The sequence below is a fragment of the Ceratosolen solmsi genome, unplaced genomic scaffold (genome assembly GCF_000503995.2).
Source record: "Ceratosolen solmsi marchali unplaced genomic scaffold, CerSol_1.0 scaffold2, whole genome shotgun sequence".
NCBI classification, from domain to species: Eukaryota; Metazoa; Arthropoda; class Insecta; order Hymenoptera; family Agaonidae; genus Ceratosolen; species Ceratosolen solmsi.
The window spans coordinates 8,519,149-8,545,441 of record NW_011948422.1 but is presented as its reverse complement, the minus strand read 5'-3'; the positions used below and the strand labels follow the sequence as shown (position 1 = coordinate 8,545,441).

General features: G+C 34.1%; 1 protein-coding gene across 1 annotated transcript; it reads left to right on the top strand.

Annotated features, from left to right (window-relative positions):
* Positions 1 to 203: 203 nt before the first annotated feature.
* On the top strand, positions 204 to 25,966 carry LOC105361982 (uncharacterized). The gene is made up of 3 exons (XM_011499306.1): positions 204 to 414; positions 15,824 to 16,028; positions 23,356 to 25,966. Exons 2-3 carry the CDS (start codon positions 15,844 to 15,846, stop codon positions 25,211 to 25,213), a joined length of 2,043 nt encoding a protein of 680 aa, XP_011497608.1. The 5' UTR covers positions 204 to 414; positions 15,824 to 15,843; the 3' UTR covers positions 25,214 to 25,966.
* Positions 25,967 to 26,293: the final 327 nt, after the last annotated feature.

Sequence of the window (26,293 nt, the reverse complement as noted above, 5' to 3'; positions counted from 1 at the left end):
GCAGTCGCCGTTTCTGCTGCCACCGACGCCACCACCGCCGTCGCCGCCACCGCCGCAGCCGCAGCCGCAGCCGTAGCCGCAGCCGCAGCCGCCGCAGCCGCCGCCGCCGCCGCCGCCGTAACGACACCCGGGAGGGGGAGGACAAGTGAGCGAGGCGCGAGACTAGAGAGGCGGCGTCGACGCGCCAGCGATTTTATTGCATCGATGCCGTCGTCGCCGCCAAGTCGACGGAGTGCTGCCACTCGCGGAGTGCCACGGACCGAATGTGTATCGGGCTTTGGGCGCGGGTGCGCGGGGGGTAGTTTCGAGTGCGGCCTGGCCAAGTCCACGGGGATGTTCGGCTTGCGAGTCGATTGTCACTGAGTCGACAGATCCCGGTGTTCCCTTCGAAAGAGGAGGATTTATCCGCTCGAGGTAAGATTAGCAAGAGATTGGCGAGAGATTGGCGAGAAATTGGAGAGAGATTGGAGAGAGATTGGAGAGATATTGGAGAGAGATTTGAGAGATATTTGAGAGATATTGGAGAGATATTGGAGAGAGAGAGAGAGAGAGAGAGAGAGAGAGAGAGAGATTGACCATTTGGCGCCGGTCAAAAAGTCGGGCCTATAGATTAAGCGCGAACGCTCGGATGTCCGGGGTAAAGGAGGCATTTTGGACGTCGTGGCTTCACTGCTGCAGCTGCAAATTTCTGCCTATCGATAAGGAGGCGGGAACTACAGGCACTTTCTTGGGGGGGGGGGGGGGGGGGGGGGGGGGGGGGGGGGGGAGAAGCTGCACTTGTGTAATCGATCAGCGAGCGTTTTAACGGTGATTGCTGTATGAGTGATCGCGATCGAAGTGGTGACAGTCTTAACGTTATAAGCGTTTGCAATTGGATAAAACTTGGCCGGGATCGGATGAAACCCCTGAGTAATGCGCATTAGAAGATAATTAATTTCAACTTGGATAGGAAATTGCATTAAAAGGCAAAGTGTAGGTTCTAAAATTTATGAGACTGACGACTGGCTGGTCAACAGTACTTCATTATAATGAAATAAAATCTATCTTATCCGACAGATTCGAAAGAAATCAAATTCGATTAGTTTTTCATTCCTTTACAAATGCTTTGACATCACGGATGGTTTTTCTATGACTTATTTCATTATTCTAAATGATTATTATTATGCCGTGCTTTATGTATAATATCGAATAATATTTACATGGATGCCGATAAAATATAATGATTTCTAATGACAAGCAGGTAGGTAGGTCACATTCGTCAAAATGCGTTCGACCATTTAACTGCTCTGTTAACTAAAGAATCATTTAGAATTATCTCCGCTTCATTAAACGTCCATCCTTATAAAATAATGTCATATTGTAGCATTCGAAGCATGATATTAACACTTGTATAATAAACCTATCAAAGATGTATGATTTTAAATGCAATTGAAAGCTTAAGTAAAGCTATATAGCAGCAAAGAATTATAAAATATTTTATAATCAATAAAATTTTGTAGTCTAAAATTACAGGCTTTTATTACCTGTGACGTTAAGAATTAAATATTATTACAGAATTTTAAACATAATCTCGATGCTTTACATTATTTCAATTCTTATAGTATTTTTTATTATGTTTCTCTCCCTCTGATTAATTTTTATTAGTAAAATAATATACAAAACGTATTTCTTTATCGAACTTTATAACGGGAATTATTTATTTAGATAAACTTGTTTTCTTCATGCGTAACGCTATTTATTAATATATATATATATATATATATATATATATATATATATATATATATGTATGTATGTATGTATGTATGTAATATCGAAGCCATTATTAATTGCTTTATTATAAAAATAATTAATATATAGAGAAAGAAACAATGTTAAGTATGAATTATTCTAATGACAAAAATAGGGACAAAATATATTTTCATAACAAAAATATTAAATTATAACGTCTCCATACGTCTTTTGTAGAAAAAAAATTGTTTTTTATTATAAAAGTTTATTATAACATTATCAAATATTACCAATATAAATACAACAAATTATATCAAGAAATTTATAAGAAATAATTTCACTGAAATGGATTACATCGACTATTTGAATAAATTCAAATTTTCAATAAGACAATCATTCGCAAACATTTGATGTTGAAAAACTTTTTTAATATTTTTTTCTGCCAATATTATATTATATTCTTTTTGCTAATATAAAATATAATTTAGCATTAATATAAGCTAGAGTTATCATTATCAAATTTATAATACTCTTGTGAATGCAGATGAAAGTAATATATTTTTAGTATTTTTATTTTCTTATATCTCCGTTTCTTATATTTATTTATAAAAGTAATTTGCGTTTCCCTCTGCTCACTTTATTAATGAATATTAATAAAAATTTATAAATGAACATTATAATGAACATTAATTATAAATTATAAAACACTTTAATTATAAATGCAAAAACCCCTGCACTATTATTATTCTATTATGATTTTAATTTAGCAATGAATTAAGGAACAATATTCTTCAACATCCAATTATTATCGATTAAAAATTTGATGAAAAGGTGGTCCTTAAGCATTACCTTAAAATTAACAACTTATTCGACAATAAAAAGTTTGCAATAACAATAAAATATTTGTAATTTCAAATACTTGATAATAAATAGTATAGATAAGAAATTCTTACTTATATATGAAAAGAAAAGCGAAAAGTATGATAAAAGCACTGCAAATAATTCTCAGAAATCACGAAAAGGAGCATTAACATTCGATATGGCTAAATAAAATGTTTATTTATTATCAAAATTCATATAATTAAGTAAGTATAATTATCAGTGTACATAGCAGTAGATTTATTATTTTACTTTTCCACGTTTAAAATTTTGGCAATATATGGCATTCTAATATGGTCATATATTCAATGAAATTATAAATTTAATACTATCGATAACAAACAATATGCATTCAATGTTTGAACTAAAAAATTTTTTTTTCACATTATATTACCTCGAAGTATCTATAAAGTGAGAAATTTATTAATTGGAAAAATGCATTATCAGTAAGTTGCTTTAGCCAGTATTCATTGTGAAACTAATACACGCATAAACATTACGTACTTTACAATTCAACGTGTCCGAGGCGCATAACAGTCGTTCGTATTTTATCCAAAACATACTTCAGTAAAATTAAATGCTCTAATAACTTTTTTTTTTCAAAGCAAAAATTGTCTATACTTACACAGTTTAAAAATCTCTAGAAAATCCACCTTAAAGACTTTAAACCTCTTTTACGTAGCGTCCGAATATTTTATAACCATTAAATTATACATTTTACAACTTTAACATAACTATAAGCATAAGCATAAATCTAAATATAAACATGAAAAATGAAGGAATTTACATTTTACAGCAGAAAAAAAAAAGAAAAACGATCGAGTGCTATATAATTTATTAATCACAATTTCCTCAAAACAATCTCGATCGTATCTATGGATACGACATTTGATAATGAAATGCTTCCATTATCTTCAATATTCTATTAAAGTTCCTTTCTCATTTGCATTTTCATTTTCACTTCCATTCTCATTTAATAAGTAAATAAAACGAGTGTTTGCCAATATTCTTTTGACGCAGGCAAATTTTAAGCGCATAGGGAAGAAGTCAGGCGTCGAAGATCCCGAATAATTTCTGAAGAGTCCCGTGCGCAACCGAGCCGCTTGTCCCGCACTTTTGACCAATTGACTTTGCTACCATTGAGCTGGGGGCGATTAAAAAGGAGTGGCAAAAAATCAAAACCGCAAAGGGGGAGAGAGAGTTGGAAGAGGGATTTCGTCGCCTCCTCATTAAAGCTTGTTAGCGCGTGCGTCTGACCTTCGAATTCATAATACAACTGCTTCTCTCTCTCTCTCTCTCTCTCTCTCTCTCTCTCTCTCTCTCTCTCTTTCTTTCTCACGCCTCGCGAGCTTTTCCGCGCTTTGAAATGCAGTGGTCCTTCGATCCCGAGCCAAAGCCACGGATGTTGCGAAAGTGAAATCTCGCACAGAGATTGTGATTATTTAGATTCAAAGAGATTATTATGTTATTTGGATGACGCAAAATTTTTTGAATACATAAACGGTCGATTAATCGCACCTTTAATTGATACAATTATGTGGTTCTTTTACCCCTCAGCTTTTCCGACGCTTGCTTAACATGTTATTTTGGGCACTTGTTTCGAGGCTCGAGATATATTAATAAATATATTATCCAGAAATTAATGCATTTCAGAAACTGCTTTTCATAAACATCATTAGATATTTCGACTTTTATTCTACATATGCTCATGTCAATAAATACATAATATTTATCAATAAAAAACTTAATACCAATACTCTTCGTATTTCTTGTTATCGTTTTTAGACTTAATCCCTATCTTATGTTGTAAAAGAAAAACTAATAACAAAACAATAATTTAATTACTAATACGCCAGCTATAAAAATTATAAGCCAGAATATATTAAAGCACCGAAACCCATTTTAAATAATTGATTTAAATATATATTTTTTTCATGCTCGTGCACCAGTTACATTATTCAATTTGCAAATCACAAATGAAATCGTTAATTAACCAATGAATATATCATTTTTTTATTTATTGAGTTTAAAAATAACTATACGGGTGCGACTCGTGTCACAATGAATGCATAGGTGTATACGTTTTTGTATCTCAACTCTTTCGATGGCTACTCGATGTAGAACGATAAATAAAAACTGCATAATCATTCGACTACGTGATATATCATTTGCACGTTTTGGTGAGCATGCATTTACAAAAATCAATACCGAGTGGACTTGCAGAGAAGACTCTTACGTAATAATATTCGAATTAAATTAAATATTGATAAGTCAATGTGAGGATAGTGGAATAAAATTATTGCATTAGTCGTGATTATCTATTGTAATTCAAACCTTTACGAGTTAATTTCTTATCGGGCTGCTGTATATTAAAAATGTTGCTTGTATATTAAAAAAAAAAAAAGAAAAAAAAAACTTACGACAAAGGATCATTATACAAATATTATCAAATTACTAAAGTTACTTTAGTATTACTCTAATAATAATAATAATAGTAGTAGGGGTAGTAGCAGTAGTAATAAAGATTAATTTCTGTTTTCATCGAAAATTCCAGCTATATCGAGGCGTGAAACATTTCCTTGAAGAAAACTCGAGAGTTTGTGTTTTAGTGTGAGGTCGGGAAATAAGGAAAACATTTACTTCAATACATAAAGACATTTGTATAGAGAATAAAATAATGAAATAAGCAACGAGACGGAGGAGTATCCAGCCGCCATAGAAAATACATTATTATTATTGCGATAATTACCGTTATCTATTTTGAAAATGACATCGATTAACACACGCATAACCACACTCGTGTACACTATTATCGGGCATGTATACACGTGGTTCGTATAAAAAAGAAAGACAAAGGGAAAAGTCAACTGACTTCGGCTCATCAGGGCTCTCCTATCATTATTCCGCGCGTCACCCACAACATTTCACATCCGCTATGCGTGGATACCGCGGGTATTTCGCATTTGACGTGGATTATCCTCATTATTGCCAACGCACGTTATAAACATGAGAAGCCGAGATCAATTTGCATTCGCATCGAGCTTATATCTCTAACGGCTGAGTTGAAAAATTGTGGAAACATGCTGGTTCGTAGCTGTATTTAATTGGACATTTGTCATGGATCATCTATTCGAAAGTTACGAGTATTGTTATTGGCATTGTGGTGCGATAAAGGCAATTTTATTTAACAAATCCAAAATTCATGCCTTAAATCGTGTAACTTTGTTAAATTGCAATCCGATTCCCAGTGCTTATCTCGCGAAGAAAACAATGTAAAAATTCAGTTGAGCGTTTAAAAGTGCTTTTAATGCAGCTGTTATTTCAACGGGAACTATACATTTTTTTTCACTTGGCAAATTTATTTATAGGAATTTAAGGAAATTACGTGAGAAATTGGAAAATAATTTCGAAACGGCTTATTCAGAGTTTTTAAAGTAATTGAATGCCGCACTTTCAGCAATATTCAATAAACTAGTGCTTCAATGATCCATGTGGGTCAATTGAAATTTTCAGCCACGTACAATTTATTAAATACTTTAATTAAAATATTTTCCAAAGAAGCATTAATTGAAGCGATGTTTTATTTACCTCGCAATACCATCTATTTTTAACGTGATTTTCAGTAAAACGATGGAAAATCTTGCCATGATAAAACGTCTTATACATTTTACGCGAGTTATAGACAGTCAATGTCCACTCGATATCGTCCTCTCGTATTAAGGATACGCAATGCGTTTGAGTAAAAAAACGCCGGAGCAATTCATTGTTGTGCAGTGAGCCAGTAGCGGCACGTCGTGCCCGAGTCCACTGAAAATTCCTCACTTTTTCATCGCACTTTTTTTTCGCACTGATAATAAAACGTACTCGCGCCGCGTCGTCCATCGCAACTTGGTTATTCTTGCCGATGCGACGCTCGTTATTCCGCAAACGACAGCCACTTTCAGCCTCAAAACAAAGAACAAAACGAGGGAAAATGTGAAAAATACAAGCAAAACAATAGGGGGGTGGGGAAGATGAGGGGATAGAAAAAAAGTTATCCCCCGCGAGAAAGAGAAGGAAGTCGAGACTCGTTCTCGACTCGTCGCGATGGAGGGTCCCGCGCAGTCCTTGGCATCGGCGTTTCTTTATACTCCGTTATCGCAACTAATTTTCCAGCGAAGCACACAATCGGGTATTTTTTTCACTGGTACCGACAGAGACGACGACAGATAACAGCAACAAGTGATTTATCCACTAGCATTACGAATCCTTGGGATTGTTCAATGGGCTTTTATGTGAATTCGATGAAATGGATGGACTGCCAGCGGAGAAAAGCACAATGCGCCTTACGAGAAATTTCATTTGATTTTAAATACTAGACATCTTACGCAACCAGAGCCGCGCAGAGAGTCCAGTTGATGGAATTGAATTGTAACGATTGTTGTGATTACGTGCCTTATATTACAAAATTGATGTATTAATAATGTATTGTGCGTTGTTTTGTAAATCGCTCGAGGTATTGGGTGCATCGTTCGCTTCTTTACCTCGTGACCTATCGTAATGAGAAATGTCAGAATCCAAATCAAAGAGACGTAGATTACGTTAATCCAAATCAAAAAGACGTGAGTGCACTATGCGGAAATGTGCCGAAAATAATGCGTTAATCTCGATCTGTAATGTCAATAATACTATTGGATCAATTAGTGTCAATGCCCGATGGATCGTTTGAAATTCGATTTTTGCCTTATATCGATTTATGTGTGTATAATGGTCGAACTCTAAAGTATAATAATCAATTTTATTATCTTAGATTTAATGCTCTCCGTTGGTTATACGACTGCAGTTTAACATTGCCAATTACTTTCCAATTCGTGTGTGTAAGGTATTATGCGATTTAAAGACCATTTTTGGAAATTGGAAAGCAATTAATTGACACCTGAAATATTTGCTACTACGTATTCTTATATTTATTCCTACACTATCGCGACTTCGATAAATCTAACATTTATTTAAAGATATTTGAGGAAGAGCGCGCGTTTGAATTTAGTATTTAAAATATCATATTGCAGAAATATAAAACATCTTATGCCAAAATATTTAACAATTAAAGAATCACGTGCCAAAACTTTAAATAGCCATTAATACGATTCGCTTGTATACGTATATGCGTGTGCGCGTGTTTGGTTAACATGCATATGTTGGTGCTTTGCAATGGTGGTTTGTTTAGGGGAGATTATAGATCGAAGGATTTTATTGATTCTGTAATTTCGTTCATTAAAATCTGAAAAACACGCCCGCATCCCCTTAAGAAATGGATATTACTTTAACGCCCATGAAATGCACGTATACACGCGAGTAATTCATCGACAAAAATAGCATGCAAAAATTTGCTCTCATAGCGTGTCAAATGTAAGTGAAAGAAAAAAAAATCTATATATATATATATATATATATATATATATATACATATGTATTGATAGAAATATTAATATTATATAAATCAGGAATCACAAAATTTTGCATAGTTTATCCTTGTGAGATCGGAAGTTCAACGATAAATTTTCCGCCATTCTCAAGCAATAACGGATAACCTTTAAACACATTCATCGATTATCGTATCACCTCCCCCCACCCCTCCCACCCCCCGCCCCATGAATTTCATTTAATTTCTACTATTTTTAAAAATATTAAAATTTTGCAAAATTAACAATTATAATTGGCCGATACGAGCCTATTATAACGATGTAGATAAAACGATAGATGCAAAGGTAGTTATTACACAGTTTTAAAAACGTTCTCTTGGAAACACGTGTACTGATGATCTAGTATTAGCAAGACTTTTGTATTTTAGAATTGAAAATGTGAATGTACAATTAAAATTTATTCCCAATAGGACATATGATTTATGTATTAAATAATTTAATCGCGATGCTTTGTATTTTAAAGTTTAGTCACACGTTCGATTCTTCAATCCGGCTCTTAAGCAATATGGTGGTTTTCAATTACGATGCTCGACAATGGCTTTCCCAGCATAAAAGATGCCTCTTCTTATCATCATCCTCATTAATTCGTTTTATTAATCCCCGGCATTGGCGATCGACAATGTTGGCATCGTTTCAACTAGCAGAACCGTTAATATGCACTAATGCCGTTCACTCAAGACTAATTTAATCCAACTTGCCTCTTACAAACCCAACTAAAAAGACAGGCGAAACTCAAAAGCTAAGCGGCCAAATGCTCTCGCGCTTCGTAGTCTCTCTTCTCCCCCCCCCCAACCCTTCCCGCTCCCTCTCCCCACTCGCAACTGCCTCGCGGTTCCCTCTACCATCCCCTCGTCACGCAATCCACATGCCAGCATCCATGCACGTACCAAGCACTCGAGATAGAAGCTGAGAAAGGAAAAATGAAAAGAAAGGCAAAAAGACGAGCCGAGCCGAGCCGAGCGCGACTCTCCTTGATTCCAATATCGTAGAAGCGCGATCGCATTGCGTCGATACGCAGAGCCGCGCGTGCATCCTTGCCCCCGTTATTCGCAGCCGCACCACCCTTCCTCCCACCCCTTTCTTCGTGCACCACGCGTAATTTTAGGTTTAGTTAGCGCGCTCGTGCGAGGCAAGGTCGTGACTTACGAATCACTCCCATCGGCGAGTGTCGGGAGCCGAGTGGCCGTCGCCCGCAGAGCCCTGAGATTAGGAGAATGGGAGCCTTCGATTCGGAGCGTGATTATTTTTAAGGATGATTTCGCGTCGTCGAGCTTTTAAAGCTCACTTGAGATTGTGACGGGCTACGCCGGCCGAGCCTAATGACTTTTCTCCGCAAAGTCCCACACGCTCGCCGTTTCTTTTGTCGAGCCACGCGCCAGTTAATGCACGGTCATGCGTCTCGCGTAAATATTTACTCGGGGATTATTCATTTATTGTATTTCGAGTGGCCCGAACGGGCTTTTTATTTTTGACTGACTGCGTGCAACATACGGTTCAAAGATCCGTGGTTGTCGGACTGAGGAAAGCGCTGATCTCCCATTAAACGTGTGCGTTTAATTGAGTCGAGCATCAACACACGTGACTCGAAGTGACACTAAGTCAAGACCAATAACATAAAGCTTCTTTCAGCTTTTGTATTTCGCGTGCGTTAGTGTTTGCCATGTGGAGATTTATTAATAGCTATTAATGGCGAACTTAGGTCAATGCACAATGATTGTCGAAAAATTCTGGTCAAGAAATTTACTCACTTTCGATTAATGACCATTGTATAGTGCAATTTAGTTGCGTAAAAATGAGCATTCGTATCGGTACGATAGTTATGAGAAATTTCGATATACTTTATGAATTACAGAATAATAAAAAATCAAAGATCCTCCTTCATTAATCTGAAAAGTAAAAATATCCTAGCTTTCTCATTAATCAGTATTCGGGCTTATAATTAAATTATGAAAGCGATATATGTTAAGTGCATATAATGACACAGTTGTCCTAGAAGAATTCAAGTATTTTTCAAACTATAATTAAAATATATTACAAGGAAATACTTTCTAACTTTGTAATATATCGTTCGATATATCACTCCACCTTACATTTCATTACTACTTTTTCTTTTCTTTTTTCCATTAAAATTTCCATTTACTATCCATGCCTACAATTAATTAACTTTCAAAATAGGAAATTACCAACTCGATTTTATTATCGTAGTCTGAAGCAAAAGTTATTTTCACTGATTATAAAATTATAAATAATTGCTTATTATAAAATTGAGAGAAAAAATTATTATCACTAAAGTATTATCTAAAAACTCTTGCGTAATACAGAAATAATTGTCTACATTTTTCACTCAATGAATGATTTACACATTCTAAATAATATTAATAGGTAGTAAAACAATTTTATTAAAAAAAATCTGCAAATATTATTACGTAAATGTTAATCTGGCGCAAATAAACAAAACATTTACAAAATTGTACAATGTTACATAAATTAGTCATAATTATTCGTAATATTTATTAAAAACAATATTATTATTAAGCATCGTACAAAGTTTATTTTAACCTTAATTTCTATAGATTTTTTTCAATCTTAATTCGCCCATTCTCATTTTAGTAACGTAATAATAACTAATTACATGTGCCTACTTCATTACGTATTAAGTAATTTAAAAACTCCTAAATTTTTCAGACCTATAAAACTAATAATTCCATTCATAATTAACAATTCATTTTTATAGGGCTATCATTGTAATTTGCAAATTTAGATATCAAAACTTTTTCTCACTTCTCTTTTAACTGTGGGAAATCGTTATTGAAAATCTCAAAATACAACAAGAAATCTTATACCATCAAAGTAATACGATTTTTAATAACAGTGGGTCACTTTAATCTTAAGTGCATGTTCATGCAACTTTCCAAGCTAAAGTATATACATGTATATTTCATGTTTTGTAAAATATTATGCTAATAATTTAACATTTCCTCTTTGTTAAAACGCACTCTTTCAGACGATGCTGGAAATAGTTATTTTTTCAATAAAACTACATTACCATATTTGTCTCTTACTTACTGTCTTTATCTCTTGACACCCATTTCGTCCTATAATCATCACAACATTAAAATTATCAAAAAAAAAAAACATTAATTTTAAATTCTATTTTATTTTTCATAATAAACGCAAAGATTGAAAGCTAATGAAGAAAATTACTTTGAAAAGCTCAATTTTATTTTGAGAAATAAATAAAAAGCGTCTTTTAAGTATATTTAAGAGACAACGAAAAAATTGTGTTAGTAATATAATATTTATTTCGTTATATTGTCGTTCCGATAACTGAACGATTAATTAATTATATCAGGTATAACCAAGTTTTTCGTTTAATTACACAATAACTTTGACTATTCTAGGTATTTCATGCTTTTGGCACATAACCATTAGGTAATAATGCACTTATTATAATATTTAGAAAACCCTCCCGCCCTCCCCTCCCCTCCCCTACCATCCCCTCCCCACCCGCCATCATAAGCACGCGCATACGCAAATAAACTAATAAGGATAGAAACCCCTCCCGCCCTCCCCTCCCCTCCCCTACCATCCCCTCCCCACCCGCCATCATAAGCACGCGCATACGCAAATAAACTAATAAGGATGGAAATCGGGAAAGACATGCGCAGGAAAAGACAAGATTTATGCGCTATTAAGATTTATCTTAATAGAAACTAACTAATCAGATGCTTAACCACTTGTGTGTATAGGCAAGGTCGTTATTTATTTACTTAATATTAAAGAAAAATACAACAACTTGTTATTTCAAATATTTGCTTTGAGTCGCCTCATGTTCCATACAATTTTTATCTTTTCACAAGCATAAGTATCAGGGATTAATTTTTTATGATATTAATTCGGTTTAAATTGATATCGAACGCATTTATAAGTTGATATCCTTGAGATCTACATAGTCAAGCTTCGGAGATTCTTTCACAGAAATAATCTAATTAAATTAGAGATAAAAATATTACATATACACGAATAATATAGAAATAAATAATACGTGCGTATGCCGTCTTATATATTACAATTTCTAGTATTCCATATATCGACTATTCCAATGCCTCTTTCTCTGTGTATTCCTAGTATCATAATTTTCAAAAGTCACTAACACTTTCAAAAGCATTTAAATCAACTCAGCCGTTATAAAACCATATTTCAAAGGCTATAAGAATAATTGAGGAAGGAGTTGTCAATTTTCTAATTAAGTTGGCCGAACGTAAGTATTTTTGCGTCCGCTCATTCGTTTTGATGCCAACTTTATTAACCCGATGATGTCGTCGAGCTGTCTACGACATCTTTGCCTACGGCTCATGTGAAACTTGACCTTACCCGCTCGTACATCGCGCCGAGGTTTCCTTTGCGTCGGCGTTTCTTTCTCTTTTAACTGGCGGGCGACTTTTAAATAAAAATTTCACTAAAAGTATCCGGCTGCCATCGCTCTCGTTCTTTTTTTCTCTGTCTGTGTCATTTTCTTCACTTTTCTTTCTTTCTCATTGGACAGCGTTCTCTAATGGATATTATGTTTACAAATTACATTCCGTTACAAAGATTCATATGCTTTCATTAAGATAATACGGAGACTTTGTAAATATTGTGAACTTGGTGCTATCTCACACTTTTTCTCATATTTTATTATTCCTAGCGCGATAAAATCGAGAACACGTTAAAATGACAATGAATAACAATAATTTGATATGTGCTTGGACAAGATCTGCACTAATAGTAATTTTACAAGATACCGACACCGACAGTACGATTATCGCTATGTTAGATAGCCTTGTAGTAAGCATAAATTCCTTTTCAATGCATTTTAATTAAATGATTTTAGTTAAATGATAGCCAAGTTGCATTGAAGACTATTGATTAAGAAAAGTCGAAGTCATTGAGCCGACTGAACAAATATTTACATAAATACTTAAAGAATAAAATGTTTTGAGTAATGGAACTTTTATGTAAATATATCATCAATATATTCATCATGAAAATAGAATATTAAAAAATAAACCATTGCTTTGCAACTAACAATTGCGTGCATTCTTTAGCTACGCATATTATGGATTTTTCTCATTATATGGCGAATAAAATGTGTTTAACCTTTTCTATGAGATTTTGCTATAAATGACGAAATATTTTTGTTCAAATAATAAATTAACGAGTTTTTCTTTACGGTTATGTATATATATATATATATATATATATATATATATATATATATGTACTCCTATGAATTACAAAATATTATTATTATTATTTATTGTTGGCTAGAATTAGACTTTAATAATCGATATTATTGAAAATTTGTTTCAAAGTTCTTTTCTGTAGCTCTTAAACTAAGCTATGACATTATCCTAATAAGTTTCTCATAAATATATAAGACACACGTCATAATTCGTGCAAAACCCAAAGAATATATATCTTATCGGTTACTTACGTTTTCTTACAAAAATATCTAATTAAAAAAGATGATGTTTTGTTGTGAATTCTTAATTACAAGATCGTTGGAACCCTACACATAAAATCATCTTATTGTCGATGTATTCTACTTACACATACTATAGTAATAAAAAAAAAACAATATACGATATCGATTTTGATAATAATCCCTCCTGGATAATATTGCCACCAATGTTGAAAAATCTTTACCCTACATTCCTAAGCCACGCTCGTACATACGTTTTTCGTCTCTCCTTATCGTCCGATTTCTCTCATTGGCATTGCAAAGAAAATAGCGATCTGCCGAGCCGATAATGTCCACCTCGAGAATCTTATCTCTTTTTCATTTCTGCCCGTATTTAAGTAATCACGATAAAGCCCCTTGATACTTAATCCCGTCAATGTTACAACCCGTTCATCCATACATACATACATACATATAGGCGTGCGCGCGTGTACGCGCGCGTGCGTATATATATATATATATATATCACGAAGCGCGAATTCGAGCGTCGCGGAGTCGAGAAAGAAAAAGCATTACGGTATTATGTTGTTGCACGAACTGCATTGTTTCCTTCGCACTCACGTCCTGAGAATTAGTCTGGTTTTGGCTAAGTGCATGCTCGCCGTTATAAGCGAGTAGTGACGTTACGACGTTCGTGTGCGTTGTTCTTACTGCAAATCGGTGTCATGAATTATAAACCATCGTGGCGACGTCGGCTAACGTATTGAAATTCGAGGTTTATTTAAAACTTTTTTTTTTCACCTCTTTGTCTTTTCACTCATTCAATACTCGCCTAAATTCTGCCAAGTGATAAATTTTCCGAACCCATTATACCTAAAAGTTTATTATACCTATTTCGTGCTTCTTTTTTTTTTTTTTATCTAAATATAAATCTTTCTTCGTTTGTTTTTTTTTTTTTTTTTTTTTTTTTTTTTTTTTTTTTTTTTTTTTTTTTTTTTTTAATAAAATAGTGCAATGGCATGACCATTTGATAAGCTGCCAATTATATAAATGTGAATTATATCGAGTGAAATATTGTAAATTGTAAAAGATTGATCAACAACCCTCTAAGCGATTTATAAAGTAATTAAGATTCCGAATTTCTAATAGAGAATGCGCTATCAGATATTATTTATGGTGAACCAATAAATCGCGAATGCAGAAAAAGAAAATCAGTCGTTTAATGTTTTCAAATATATAGATTGGATTATATTTTTTCGCCCTTATTATGGTTTTTAATTGTATTAATAACGCATAAATTATAATTACACGTACACAATACACAATAAATAATACGATAAATAATACGAAGCAAGATATTTTCTTTTGTGTTAATGTTCAGCCATTCCAAGTAATATTTGCACAATGCAGATTATTTTATAAATATTTGAAATAATTGTATAATCATAATAATGAAAGTTACTGTGGATTTCGTATGTTTTATCCATGCAAAGGCGCTGCGCTTGATATGCGAAAACCTTTATTTACTTAATCGTCGATATCGCAAATTCGGAAAAGTAATTTTTATGGAAATAAAAAGTGCGTCGCATAGGCGAGAAAGAAGGATTTCGGTCAGACGCGGGAGCTGAATCAGCCGAAATGCAACATTACATCAGCCGAATTTGAATATACGCGTTTCCACTGCAGCAACCGCTAAAATCGTAATTTGACAATAAATTCGAAATGGGACCTACTTTTTCGAAATATTCTTAACATACTTTTGCCGTAATGCCAATCAAGAGCTTTAATTTTATCGGCATTTTATTATTTCCAGATAATTCTTGTTTTAAGCAGCCAACTCTCGTCTCAAGTAATTTCTTGACATTCTCAAAACAGAATTAACAGATAACATGTAAATAAAAATGTAAAATCAGCCCTATCCTTCAAATATAATATATAAAGATAGTTGGTTAGTAAAATTTTTAAGATAATTTTACCGGCAATTTTAATATCGAATTGACATTTGTCCAATGCCATGCGAAGAGAACTGGGAAGGAAGCCGAAGCATCGGCGAGTTATTCTGACCAATAAAGTAAAATAAAAGTTTGCGCCCAAAGCCCCATTGCCAGCAGTAAAGCAAATTGTACATGTAAACAAAATTACGAAGACTCGTAAATAGCCGCTTCGACGTCTCGACTTCTTAACGAGTACAACGAGTCGCTTACGTTATGACATTTCTCCGTATTCCCTCCCATCGCTCCATCGCTTTTCGCAATGAAGTTATCACGATGACGCTCGCGCATAATGCCTTTGTCAATGCTGTTTGCAGGAACGTGGAATTATTTATGAATGGATGGCGGTTCGACGGAGGACGCGGGAGCTGGACCGTTTGCGGGCCTGGGAGGTCTGGAAAGATGGCGGACTCATTCGCGAATCGCTGCCTGGTGCCTCGTGCTCTGTGGCTCCATGTTACTAAACGCCACCCTCCTCGTGGCCTTCATCAGGAGGCCAGGATTAAGAACCATATCCAACAGGTTGGTTCACCCCTTCTCTTTTTATTCCGTTCTAACTGAGTTGCAGAACGAGTTTGATGGCTCAACAACTAGTACGTTCGATTACCTTGAGCATATTGAAGAATTTTTTTTTTCTTTTTTATTTAGTTTATTTTTATTTGGTTGGTCAAGATCAATCGTTTGACAGATATATAATTTAACTGAAATGCAGATAGAGCTTGACAAACGGCTGAGTCTTAATAATACTTCGAGACATTTCATAAAAGTGAAAAATACAGACTTGTAAAGAACGTATATAATTTTCACACAAATTCATGAAGAGCAATCGAAACATATTGCAGATGATTTATTCGAATGATGCTCCTTACATGTCTCGTATTTTGATAAAGTATTATCTTATTTCAAATAAAGTAATACACATTTTATTGTGCGAAGCTAAAGTAAATGCAAATCTGACACGACATAAAAGTCTTTCGAGAATTGAATCCGTCACTTGTGTATAAATATTTTTATAGTACGACTTATATAAAATATAAAATAAAAACTATACTACCTTTATTCATCGGTACAATATTGTAAAAAAGTTTTTACTATATAATAAGCTCATAAAGCTACAATTCCTACGTAAGAAATATGATAAAAATTCTTTGATAATTAATGATAATTTGTATAATACGAACAGTAGTTGAATTTTCGTACCAATAGGTAAAAAAAAAAAAAAAAAAAAAAAAAAAAAAAAAAAGAAGAAGAAAAGAGTAAATTAATGTCTTTCTGTTTAATTTTCCTACTCTGTCGTTCAATAAACGTTATCTATAAAATGTACAATGCCGCTTTGCATCTGTATTTACCATACGTTACTGTAATAATGTAATAAAGCTGTTCCGCTGATTTCCGGCTTTAACTATTCGGTCTGCAAAGAATCAGAGAATAACCGACACGAGTTTCGTAGTTTCGAAATCGCTTAAAAATCGTCGTTCGTGTCCCTACAATCAGGAAACCCGTAACAAAAAATCACTCCTTTTTTAATGTATTTAACCTCTATTGTGTCGTCGTGTGCTTGTGCGTGTGCTTGTATGTATGTATCCCACGCAGATCGATCACGATCATAATTTGTACGACGTTTGCGGAGGCGCGCTGCGTATTATTATTACATGCCCTTGTCTATCAAAATTAAAGTTTAAAAGAGGTTTTGAAAAATAGTATAACAGTGTGAAGATAGTCATCTTGTAGAAATGATTTAATTAGGAAACTAGTCGACCCCACTAAATGGACGGACCTTTTTATATTCGTTTTGTTGAGTGACAGGAAATAAAACGTCTTTGTATAAAGAAAAATTGATGGCCATTTCAAATTAGAATGACGTACTGATACCGAGTAAAAAATATTATATATTAAAAATATTATTCATACATTTAAGATATTGCACGAGTATTTAATGGCGTTCGAAAATGAATTAGATTGTAAAAATTAAAAATGCTACGTATAATTAGTACGTCAAGTAATAATGAAATTAAGATATATTGGAACTAAAATTTACAGCTATAAAATAATTATCGTCACAAACGATTATTCAAATTGTTATTGACATTGTATTTCTATAAACTGAGAATATTCTTATTTGCTTAAAAAAATAAAAATAAAATAATAATAAAGAAGTAAACTCTTTTTACAATTATATTTTATTATAATAATGAATAAATGTCACATAAATAGTTGAAATATTGTTATTAGCGAGTGTGCACTTTTAGCAAAGTCCACGCTGTCCGAGGAAATCAATGAAAATTAAGCGAGTCGCACAAATCATGTCGACTCTGCAAACATTTTATGTTATTAATTTTGAAAATACCATTAAATATTAATCTACAAACAAACATAAGTGATATATTAAAGCTGCTCGATCTAATCGGCGATTATGATCAAGTAACGATTATTTACGTACGTAACAATATTGTTTTATCATGACTGGCGGTGAATTGAGAAGTACATTGGTGTACTTACAATTAATTATAATAATACGAGGTATGGATATTTGATAAATAGCGAGCGGTAGTAAGTAGAAAAATTTCCTTATATTAAAACGGTTTGAGCAAAACGATTTGCAGAATTGAAATTGCCAAGCGTGAAATGTCTGTTGTACTTCTCATTATTGGACAATGTAAGCACCAACGCTTGAGCAAGGATAAACGATGATTAAGTATTGCCTATATATGAAAGCGTTTAGTGGCCACGGTAGATCAAAAGGTTGTATATATTTCTTCTTTTTTCTTTTCTACGTTGCAAGCGGCGTTTTAAAGATTACACGGCCTAGCAGATGCTAACATTATAATACCAAACGATTGTTCTTTGTTTCTTTTTCGTCGTTTTATATGTCCGTTGTTAAAACTCATTGCATTGTTTTAAGAAGTAGAAAAATTTTCTTAATCCGAATTGAAAGATCAATTTCATTGATAACAATGTTTCATAAATGACAATTACAGCAACTATAAACGACGGCTTCGTATATTTTACTCTAAGAAAATATTTTTATTCCTAAATAATAATAATAATAATAATAATAATAATAATAATAATATATAATAATAACGTAACTTACACAATTTTATTGATTTTCAAATAAATTGTATTTTTTATTTTGTAATTGTTTACTGTTTAGAACTATCGTCTTAATAATACATAAGAAAGAACAAAATTAAAAACAAAATGTATATAACAAGGGATCGATAATGAAGTATCATATTTATGTAAATAGAATTATATTGAAATTCTGTTATTAATCGATAATAACTTTTTTTTCTTATATTTTAAAATAGGTTATTTTTATTTTTATTATTTTTGTAACTGGATAATATTTGCATAGCGGTAATCAACATTTATTTAATTATGGTTGTAAAATTCTTATACTTACAAGTTTATCTGTAAATTAAGAAACTTAAGTATGTTATGAGTATGATATTAAATAATGTGTATTCCTTCTAATCTATATACAAGTACTTGATATATAAGTACTATTCCAGTAGCAACATTATAAGTTCTAATATAATGTTGGCATATTTGTTATTTTTAAACTAATTTCTAACAAATTACTATTAATATATTTTTAAATATTCATTTATACTTTGACTAACAAATTATCAATACAACTTATAATCAATATGATTTTTTTATCGCAATTTTTAAGGCAATTGAGGCTAAATAAAACAAATTTTTAGCTTTAAAATATTTAATAATTGTAATTTATTACAATCTTAACACGAGTATTTTATCATTATCAATTAAATATTTAACTATCAAATAGTATTCTTAAATATTATAAAAAAAACTTTTATTATTGAATATTTAATAAATAAGGTTCTTTAGAATATCAATATATTTAATCGATCAATGTATTTAAAATCCCAGGATTAATAGATTAAATATTTTATATATTATTTCAAATAAATGTAATATTTAAATATAATTATTTAAAAATTTTACAGTAATTATGCTTGAATATCCAATGGTTTTTACGTGTTTAAGAATAATTTAATCGTGAATATAATCGTATATAATCGAATAATATAATCGTCTCTAATTGTTTATCAGATTATTATTTCTTATACAATTATATTCAATTTAATTCTAAGTTACCCAAAAAACTATAACGATTTCTTACATATTTATTACATATTAACAACTTTTCTTATTAATCGGTAGTATTAATAGTTTAATGTCTAAATGAATAATATTTGTATATATATATATATATATATATATATATATATATATAAATACAAGCTTATAAATTTTACTTTCCGTTTAAAATATAAATGCGTCTACTTTTTAATACAGAATATAAGAATATTTATCCTGCACATTAGATTGAAAAAAGTTTTCATTTTCGATTCTATCGAATTTCCAATACATTAACTCATTAACAAATTATATTAAATTAGATTAAAGTAAATTAATTATAGAAAAAACATGCTATTATCGCAATTTTTATAGGATCGCGTTCTAATAAATATGTGCTTTTGACGAGGGCAAACGAAATTATAGTTATAAGAAAAAATAAATTTTCATGCGTAATTTAAATACTCTCAATTCTAAATATACTTCAAGCATTTTTTTTTATTTTTTTTTCTTTTTCTTTTTTTTTTATATGAGGGCGTCACACTTAAACCATTATTATCAATACATTTCGATGATTATTCTATCAAAAGTAGGAATAAATTTTTTCCCGTTTTCACGAATGAAAATAAGTAAAGGAGCGAGCGGAAGTGGAAATGCTAACAAAAACAATAACACGATGGTAGAATGTAATGCGATATCTGCTACTTGAATTTGCGACCCCAACTTTCATAAATGCGTAACGCGTGCGTGTGCGCGCACGGGAACGTCAACGACTTCCCGTTTGTGCATCACACGACGTCGTTATTAATCGCGGACTCGTTTTCGTGATGCCGTAAGCATGCGTGTAAACTGGAGCGCATTTAATTGAAATGCCTGTTGAAAGTTTTGGACTCGTCCGAGTAAGTTTATTTCAGAGCTTTGATAATGGAGTTTCAGGATTAATGAATCATCGAGTACTTGGGGCGTAGTTGCAATGGTCATAATTTTTATTGCACGTCGATTTCGAAGCATTTACGTTGGCAGCTTATTTAGCTAGGAAGAATGAATATGAATTTTAGAAGATCAACCTCGGAAGTAATTGCTTTAAGATGTCTATAAATAAATATAAATAAATGTAAACAATTTTTCATTAAATAGAAAAAGCATTGTGTATTATTGGAAGTGTCGTCGTTCGTGCATTTGCTATTTATTGTACTGTTTTGTCGAAATATTTGAAATTAGCAAAAAATGGAGAAGAAAATTTTCAATTCGTGACTGTAGCTGGAAAATCGAATGCTGCGAAGCGTAAAAATGTTATCTCATATTGTGTTGTTATTCTAATCAGTTAAAAAAATAAAACAAAAACAAAAATAAAAAAAAAAACTCGATAAACTTGACGATATCCAGACAACCATTAATTTTGGTGATTATTTACAAACACGTTTAAATAATCGTGTCAATGCGATTGATAAGCAATGCATAATAATTAAAAACTAGTACAATGCCAGAAATCATATGAATAATTAATTATTTATCTAAATAAATTTATATATTTTATTTTCATATGAACAATTTATTATTTTAGGTGAAGATACACAATGGCTATTTGTCCATTTCAAGCACATTGACAAATCATTAATAAACGACTATGCAATACACATTTTGCTTTTAGATCGAAGAAGTTTCTTATAAAATGCTCGATTTTCTTGAAGAAAAGAGTTGATGAAAAATCAATACTAAATCGCTCTGTTTTGTTTACCTATAAAAAAAAAATAAAAAAAATTGAAAGGAGAATATAATAAAGAACAGTGGAGCTTTACATGCGCACGCATCTGCATCAATAGAGAAAAAAATAATTACGCAAGTAGAGCAAGAAAGTAAGAGAATTAGTCGCCTACAGTGACGCATTTCGCGAATAAGCTTGACGAACAAGAATCTAAAGTTAGAAGCGACAGAAACTTCATAGGCTGCTATTTCATTTTTTCACCATAGAAAAAATTAAATTGCGTTTTAAGTTTCGTGATTACATTTAAAGCTTCTAAGAATAACTGTTAACCTCGTTGGTATTATTCTTAGAAAATTCGAATGTAATGATTGATGGAGTTTCTCCGCAAATGAGCACGCATTATTGTAATTAGATAACCAATTTTATATCCAACTGTCATTTTCATGAATTAAACAGCTTTTATTGTAATATGATAATGTATATCGCGAAGCTAGATTAGTATTTAATTACACATGTATTAGAAAAGTATACGTATATCACTTATTAGTCTATCTAAATAGATTAAAATTTATACTGAGAATTTAAGCATTTTTACAAGCTCTGTGATCAAATGGATATTTTTAAATTTTCCTACATTAACCGTTTGCTATTAATAGCTGAAATTACTATAAATTAATTTTGCAATGCATTTATAAAATAGAGTTTATAGATAGATTATAGAACATTGAATATTTAAATTCGAAAAATACATGAAACAAGTTTTAGTGCAATCATTCATCTAATCCAATATTTATTGTTACATATTGTTTGATACGAGTAAGTGTATGATTTAAAAGTAGTAAATTTACCGAGTGAAGAATTTCGTATTTGTTACATTCACAAATGTTTTGCCATTTAATTATAATGTTTTGCTATGTCTGATGGTATAATAATATTTAATTTATAAGTTTTAATTGCTAAAAATACTTTTTCAAATAAAATCAACTCTACCAGGGGAATTCGTTTAATGCAAAGCACAGTTACGCAATTTAAGATCTTTGATTAAATTATAATTATATAAAAGTAGAATTAATTATAAATAATTGATTTATTAGATTAATTCATAATCTGAGTTTACTAAATCTGTAGTTATTTATATGAAAAGCAATTGCTAATTAATGTTGGTTATAAATTATATTATCGAGCATTTCGTTTCAATTAAGAAATAAAAAAAAATTGAATTAAAATCTTTAGACTGTGGGTATAATTCATAGTAGATGTGAAATTTCCCATCAATTTATTATGTAAATTTAAATCAGCAAAATAATGATTGAAATATATAGTTGCGTTAATGGAAACTTCAAAAGGGATTATTTAAAAATTATTTACTTTTTATGTTTTATTAATAAATTAATGTATACGTACACGCAAGTAACTGTAAATTTTCTGTAGATACAATCGTTTTTACAAACAAAAAAAAAACAAAAAAATAAACAAAAACAAAAAAACAAGAGTATAAATTTTGTCTCTCGAACCAATATGGTCTCTCTCAGCTCTATACAATGATGTTTCAACAATCGTTATTCATTTTGCACAATGTCAACAATTGTAATATTGAATACTAATTATTCAAATCTATAAAATCTCGATGAATATACAATTTATTATTTCCTTAAAAAAACTTCATTTCAATATTCATGCAAAATTAATAGATTGCTAGGAAGTTTGAGTACTAGAATTCAGTTGCTATTCATTTATAATCGACGAGCAGTTGGGAAAAAAAGTTATTTTCGCCATGCAAAATACCACTTTTCAAGTTTGAATTTTATTTACAAACAGAATGAGCCTTAATTAGACTTTTAAAAGATGACGAGTAATTAAGCCGACTGGCGAAGAGTAATATCAAGTATTATTATCACGAGGCATAATTTAACCGCCAAAGACATTTTCTCGTAATAAGGAAAATGACTTAAAAGAAAGTAAACGTCGGCCTTGCCGATAGGACACGCTCCGTCCAATCTCCAACATCTCTAACGATCTTCTCTTCTTTCGCAGATTCGTGATGAACCTGATCGCTTCGAATTTGCTGGCCGTAATTGTGCTCGCGGCTCTCCTAATAATGGAAAGTCGGGGCGGAGCGACGAGCCTGTGCGGACCGTCGGAGGGCGCCACGGCCCTCGTCACCACCTCCTCGATCCTCTCGGTCCTGCTAATCGGCGTCGACCAATATCTCGCGATCGTCGACCCCTTACGCTACCGGGCACGCATCGACAAACTGCGCTGTGGTCTGCTGATCCTGGCTTCCTGGCTCGTGGCCCTAGGCTTCGGAGCGATCGCGAGCCTCAATCCCCAGCCACGGAGTCTCTGGCGTCTCTGCAGGCCATCGGACGACGAGGACGACATTGGTGGTGACGATGAGGAAGCCTCGGCCGAGCTCAGCGTCCAGGAGAGTCTCGTGCTCGATGGTAACGTTACCGAGAGCGCGGACCTCGAGATACTCGGGGAGATTAGTTTGCGCCGCGCGAGCGCCACCTACGGCCGTATCTACGCTCTCACCTACGCCCTCCTCGGCTACCTGGCGCCCTTCCTCGCCATCGTCTGGATTTACTTCAGCATCTACAGGGCGGCGAGAAACAACAGCGAGAGAACGAGGCGCACCGGCTCGCGGCCCGTCCTCTCCTCGGGGAGCTTCTGCGAGGAGGCACCCCCGCCGCCTCCGGCTTTCCTCTACCCCTTCGACGACTCGAGGCGCGTGCCCAAAATATCATCGCTCTCGTCCATCGACGAGAGCGTCGAGGCCAACGCGACCAGCGGCCTCATCGAGTCTCAGGCCTCGAAGGTCGTCGAGACTGCCCAGACGGTCGTATTCACCGTCGGCGTGGCAACGCACTGCCACAACGAGGACGGGGACGCCTACGAGGACGCCGACGATAATACCAAAGAAAGCACCGAGTCCACAGTTCCTATAATAGCGCCCGTGCCCGAGGAGGACTTTCTCGCGGGCTCGGCCGAACATCAGCAGGAGTCCACGTACGGCCGGATGATGCTCGGCTGCGAGAAGCATCCCTACGAGTACGAGGACGAGCTCGAGGACTCGAGTGAAGAGGAAGAGGAAGCGGTCAGTAAGGGTAACGTAGAGCGGCCGCTCGGACCCACGGCTGGGGCGGCCCTTAGCGTCAACTTTGATTTGGAGGAGAAGCATCGGGAGCCGTCGGGCCCGCGGCCCCCGATAGTTACGGTGACGCCACCGGCTCTGCGGCCGACGGCACCGCTACATAGGCTCACCAGCTTAAAGACCGGCCACAGCTACATCGAGCACCTGCGCTACAGAATCAGCAATGGCTCGCTGTTTAAGTACCGGGAGGAGACGCGGGCCGCCCGCATAAGCGCCCTCGTCATCGTCATGGGTCTGATCTGCTGGACGCCGTACGTGTGCATGCTGGTATTGCGCAACCTCGTCGAGCCCAGCGAGGACAGTGAGGATAAGCCGATGGACGACATCGGGCCGAGCCTCGACGCCGGTGCCCTCGGCTTCCTCGTCTTAGCTACCTACGTCAGTCCGCTACTCTTCGGCTATAGGTCGCGACGCGTTAAGAGGGAGTTGCGCAAATTCTTCTGCTTCAAGCGCGAGCTCTCCTACAGGAATAACCGAAGCCTAATGGCGAAGAAGGTGCTTCGACGGCGACACAGCGGCGTCACGATGCTCGGCCAGATGGGTCTCGGCGGGGACTCCACCCTCGACAACACGCGCTACAATATTCTCAATTGTATGTACGGGAGGGTGAAGTGGCCCAAGGACAAAGTGCACTTTGTCCAGGTGCCGGACACGGCCTTGGCTGTGGAAACTTGTAGGAGCAGCTTCAGCAGCGGGGCCAGTACCCAGATATCCAGCACGTCAACCGACGAGTGTTGAGTGCTAAATTGAGAGAGGATTTGCCAAGTGTTCCTAGCTAAGGGAACGTCTATCCCAGTAGTGGAGGCTGAACGTTTCAGCGCAAAAGGACTTGGGATAGTTAGTTAGACTCGGCGATTGGGCGCGAGGAAGGGGAAGTGAATTTGATCATCGTGCGCGAGATGGAAGAAAGAAATCGGTATCGATCGAGTGCGCTAGTCTTTCTCTTGTATCAATTGTATTCTAAGGTGAGATGCTGTTCGGTGGGGCAGGTTTCACGCGCTTGGCAATTTATTAAATGAAGGAACTCTCGTTTATGCCATCTTAGCTGTTTAATCATTTTTAAAACTTTTGTGTTCCTACAAAAATGCAGTTTTCGTTTACTTTTTGTATATGGGATATAACATTCCTTGTACATAAGAGTATTGATTTGGGTAAAAATGCTCATTGGACTTGAGGACTTTCAGGACCCGTTTTTAAAGTCCTAGGAAATATCATTAGGTAAACGTAAGAGCTTATAAGTAGTGCTACGCGATAATGTATGGTAATTGAAAGAGTCGATGTGTCGATTTAAAACAGGGTAACGTATTAGTATCCTATTGATCTGGATAAACTTCGAATGGTGAGAAAGTTGGGAGGCAAACGTAGATGAACAAATCGAGGCGGTATTTTTAAACTCAAAACAAAATTCACCAAAGACATTTTTGACTGTTTGCAAAAATTTACAACAATGTTAAATCACCAATCGATCTAATCTAATAATAATGTCTTGAATCTGCCAATAATAAATACATAGAAGTATTCTAAATGATTGGTTAAAATAATCAAAGACTCCTTGTTTGAATTTTCTATAAAGCTTGAAGTTAAGTCTGAATCGTTTACCATAAATTTAAAAACTGCGTAGATAGACGGAAATTACATATTTAAATAAATATCGTGAATCATAAGCTCGAAAATAATAGTATAATAATAGATTCTGATAAAATCATTTCAAATTACATGAGTTAGAAAGGACCAAGTTAAGCAATTTGAAATTTAATTATTAACAAAGATTTGCACGCGTTGCATCTTACTCTATCCAAGGTAAAGCTTCACAATATT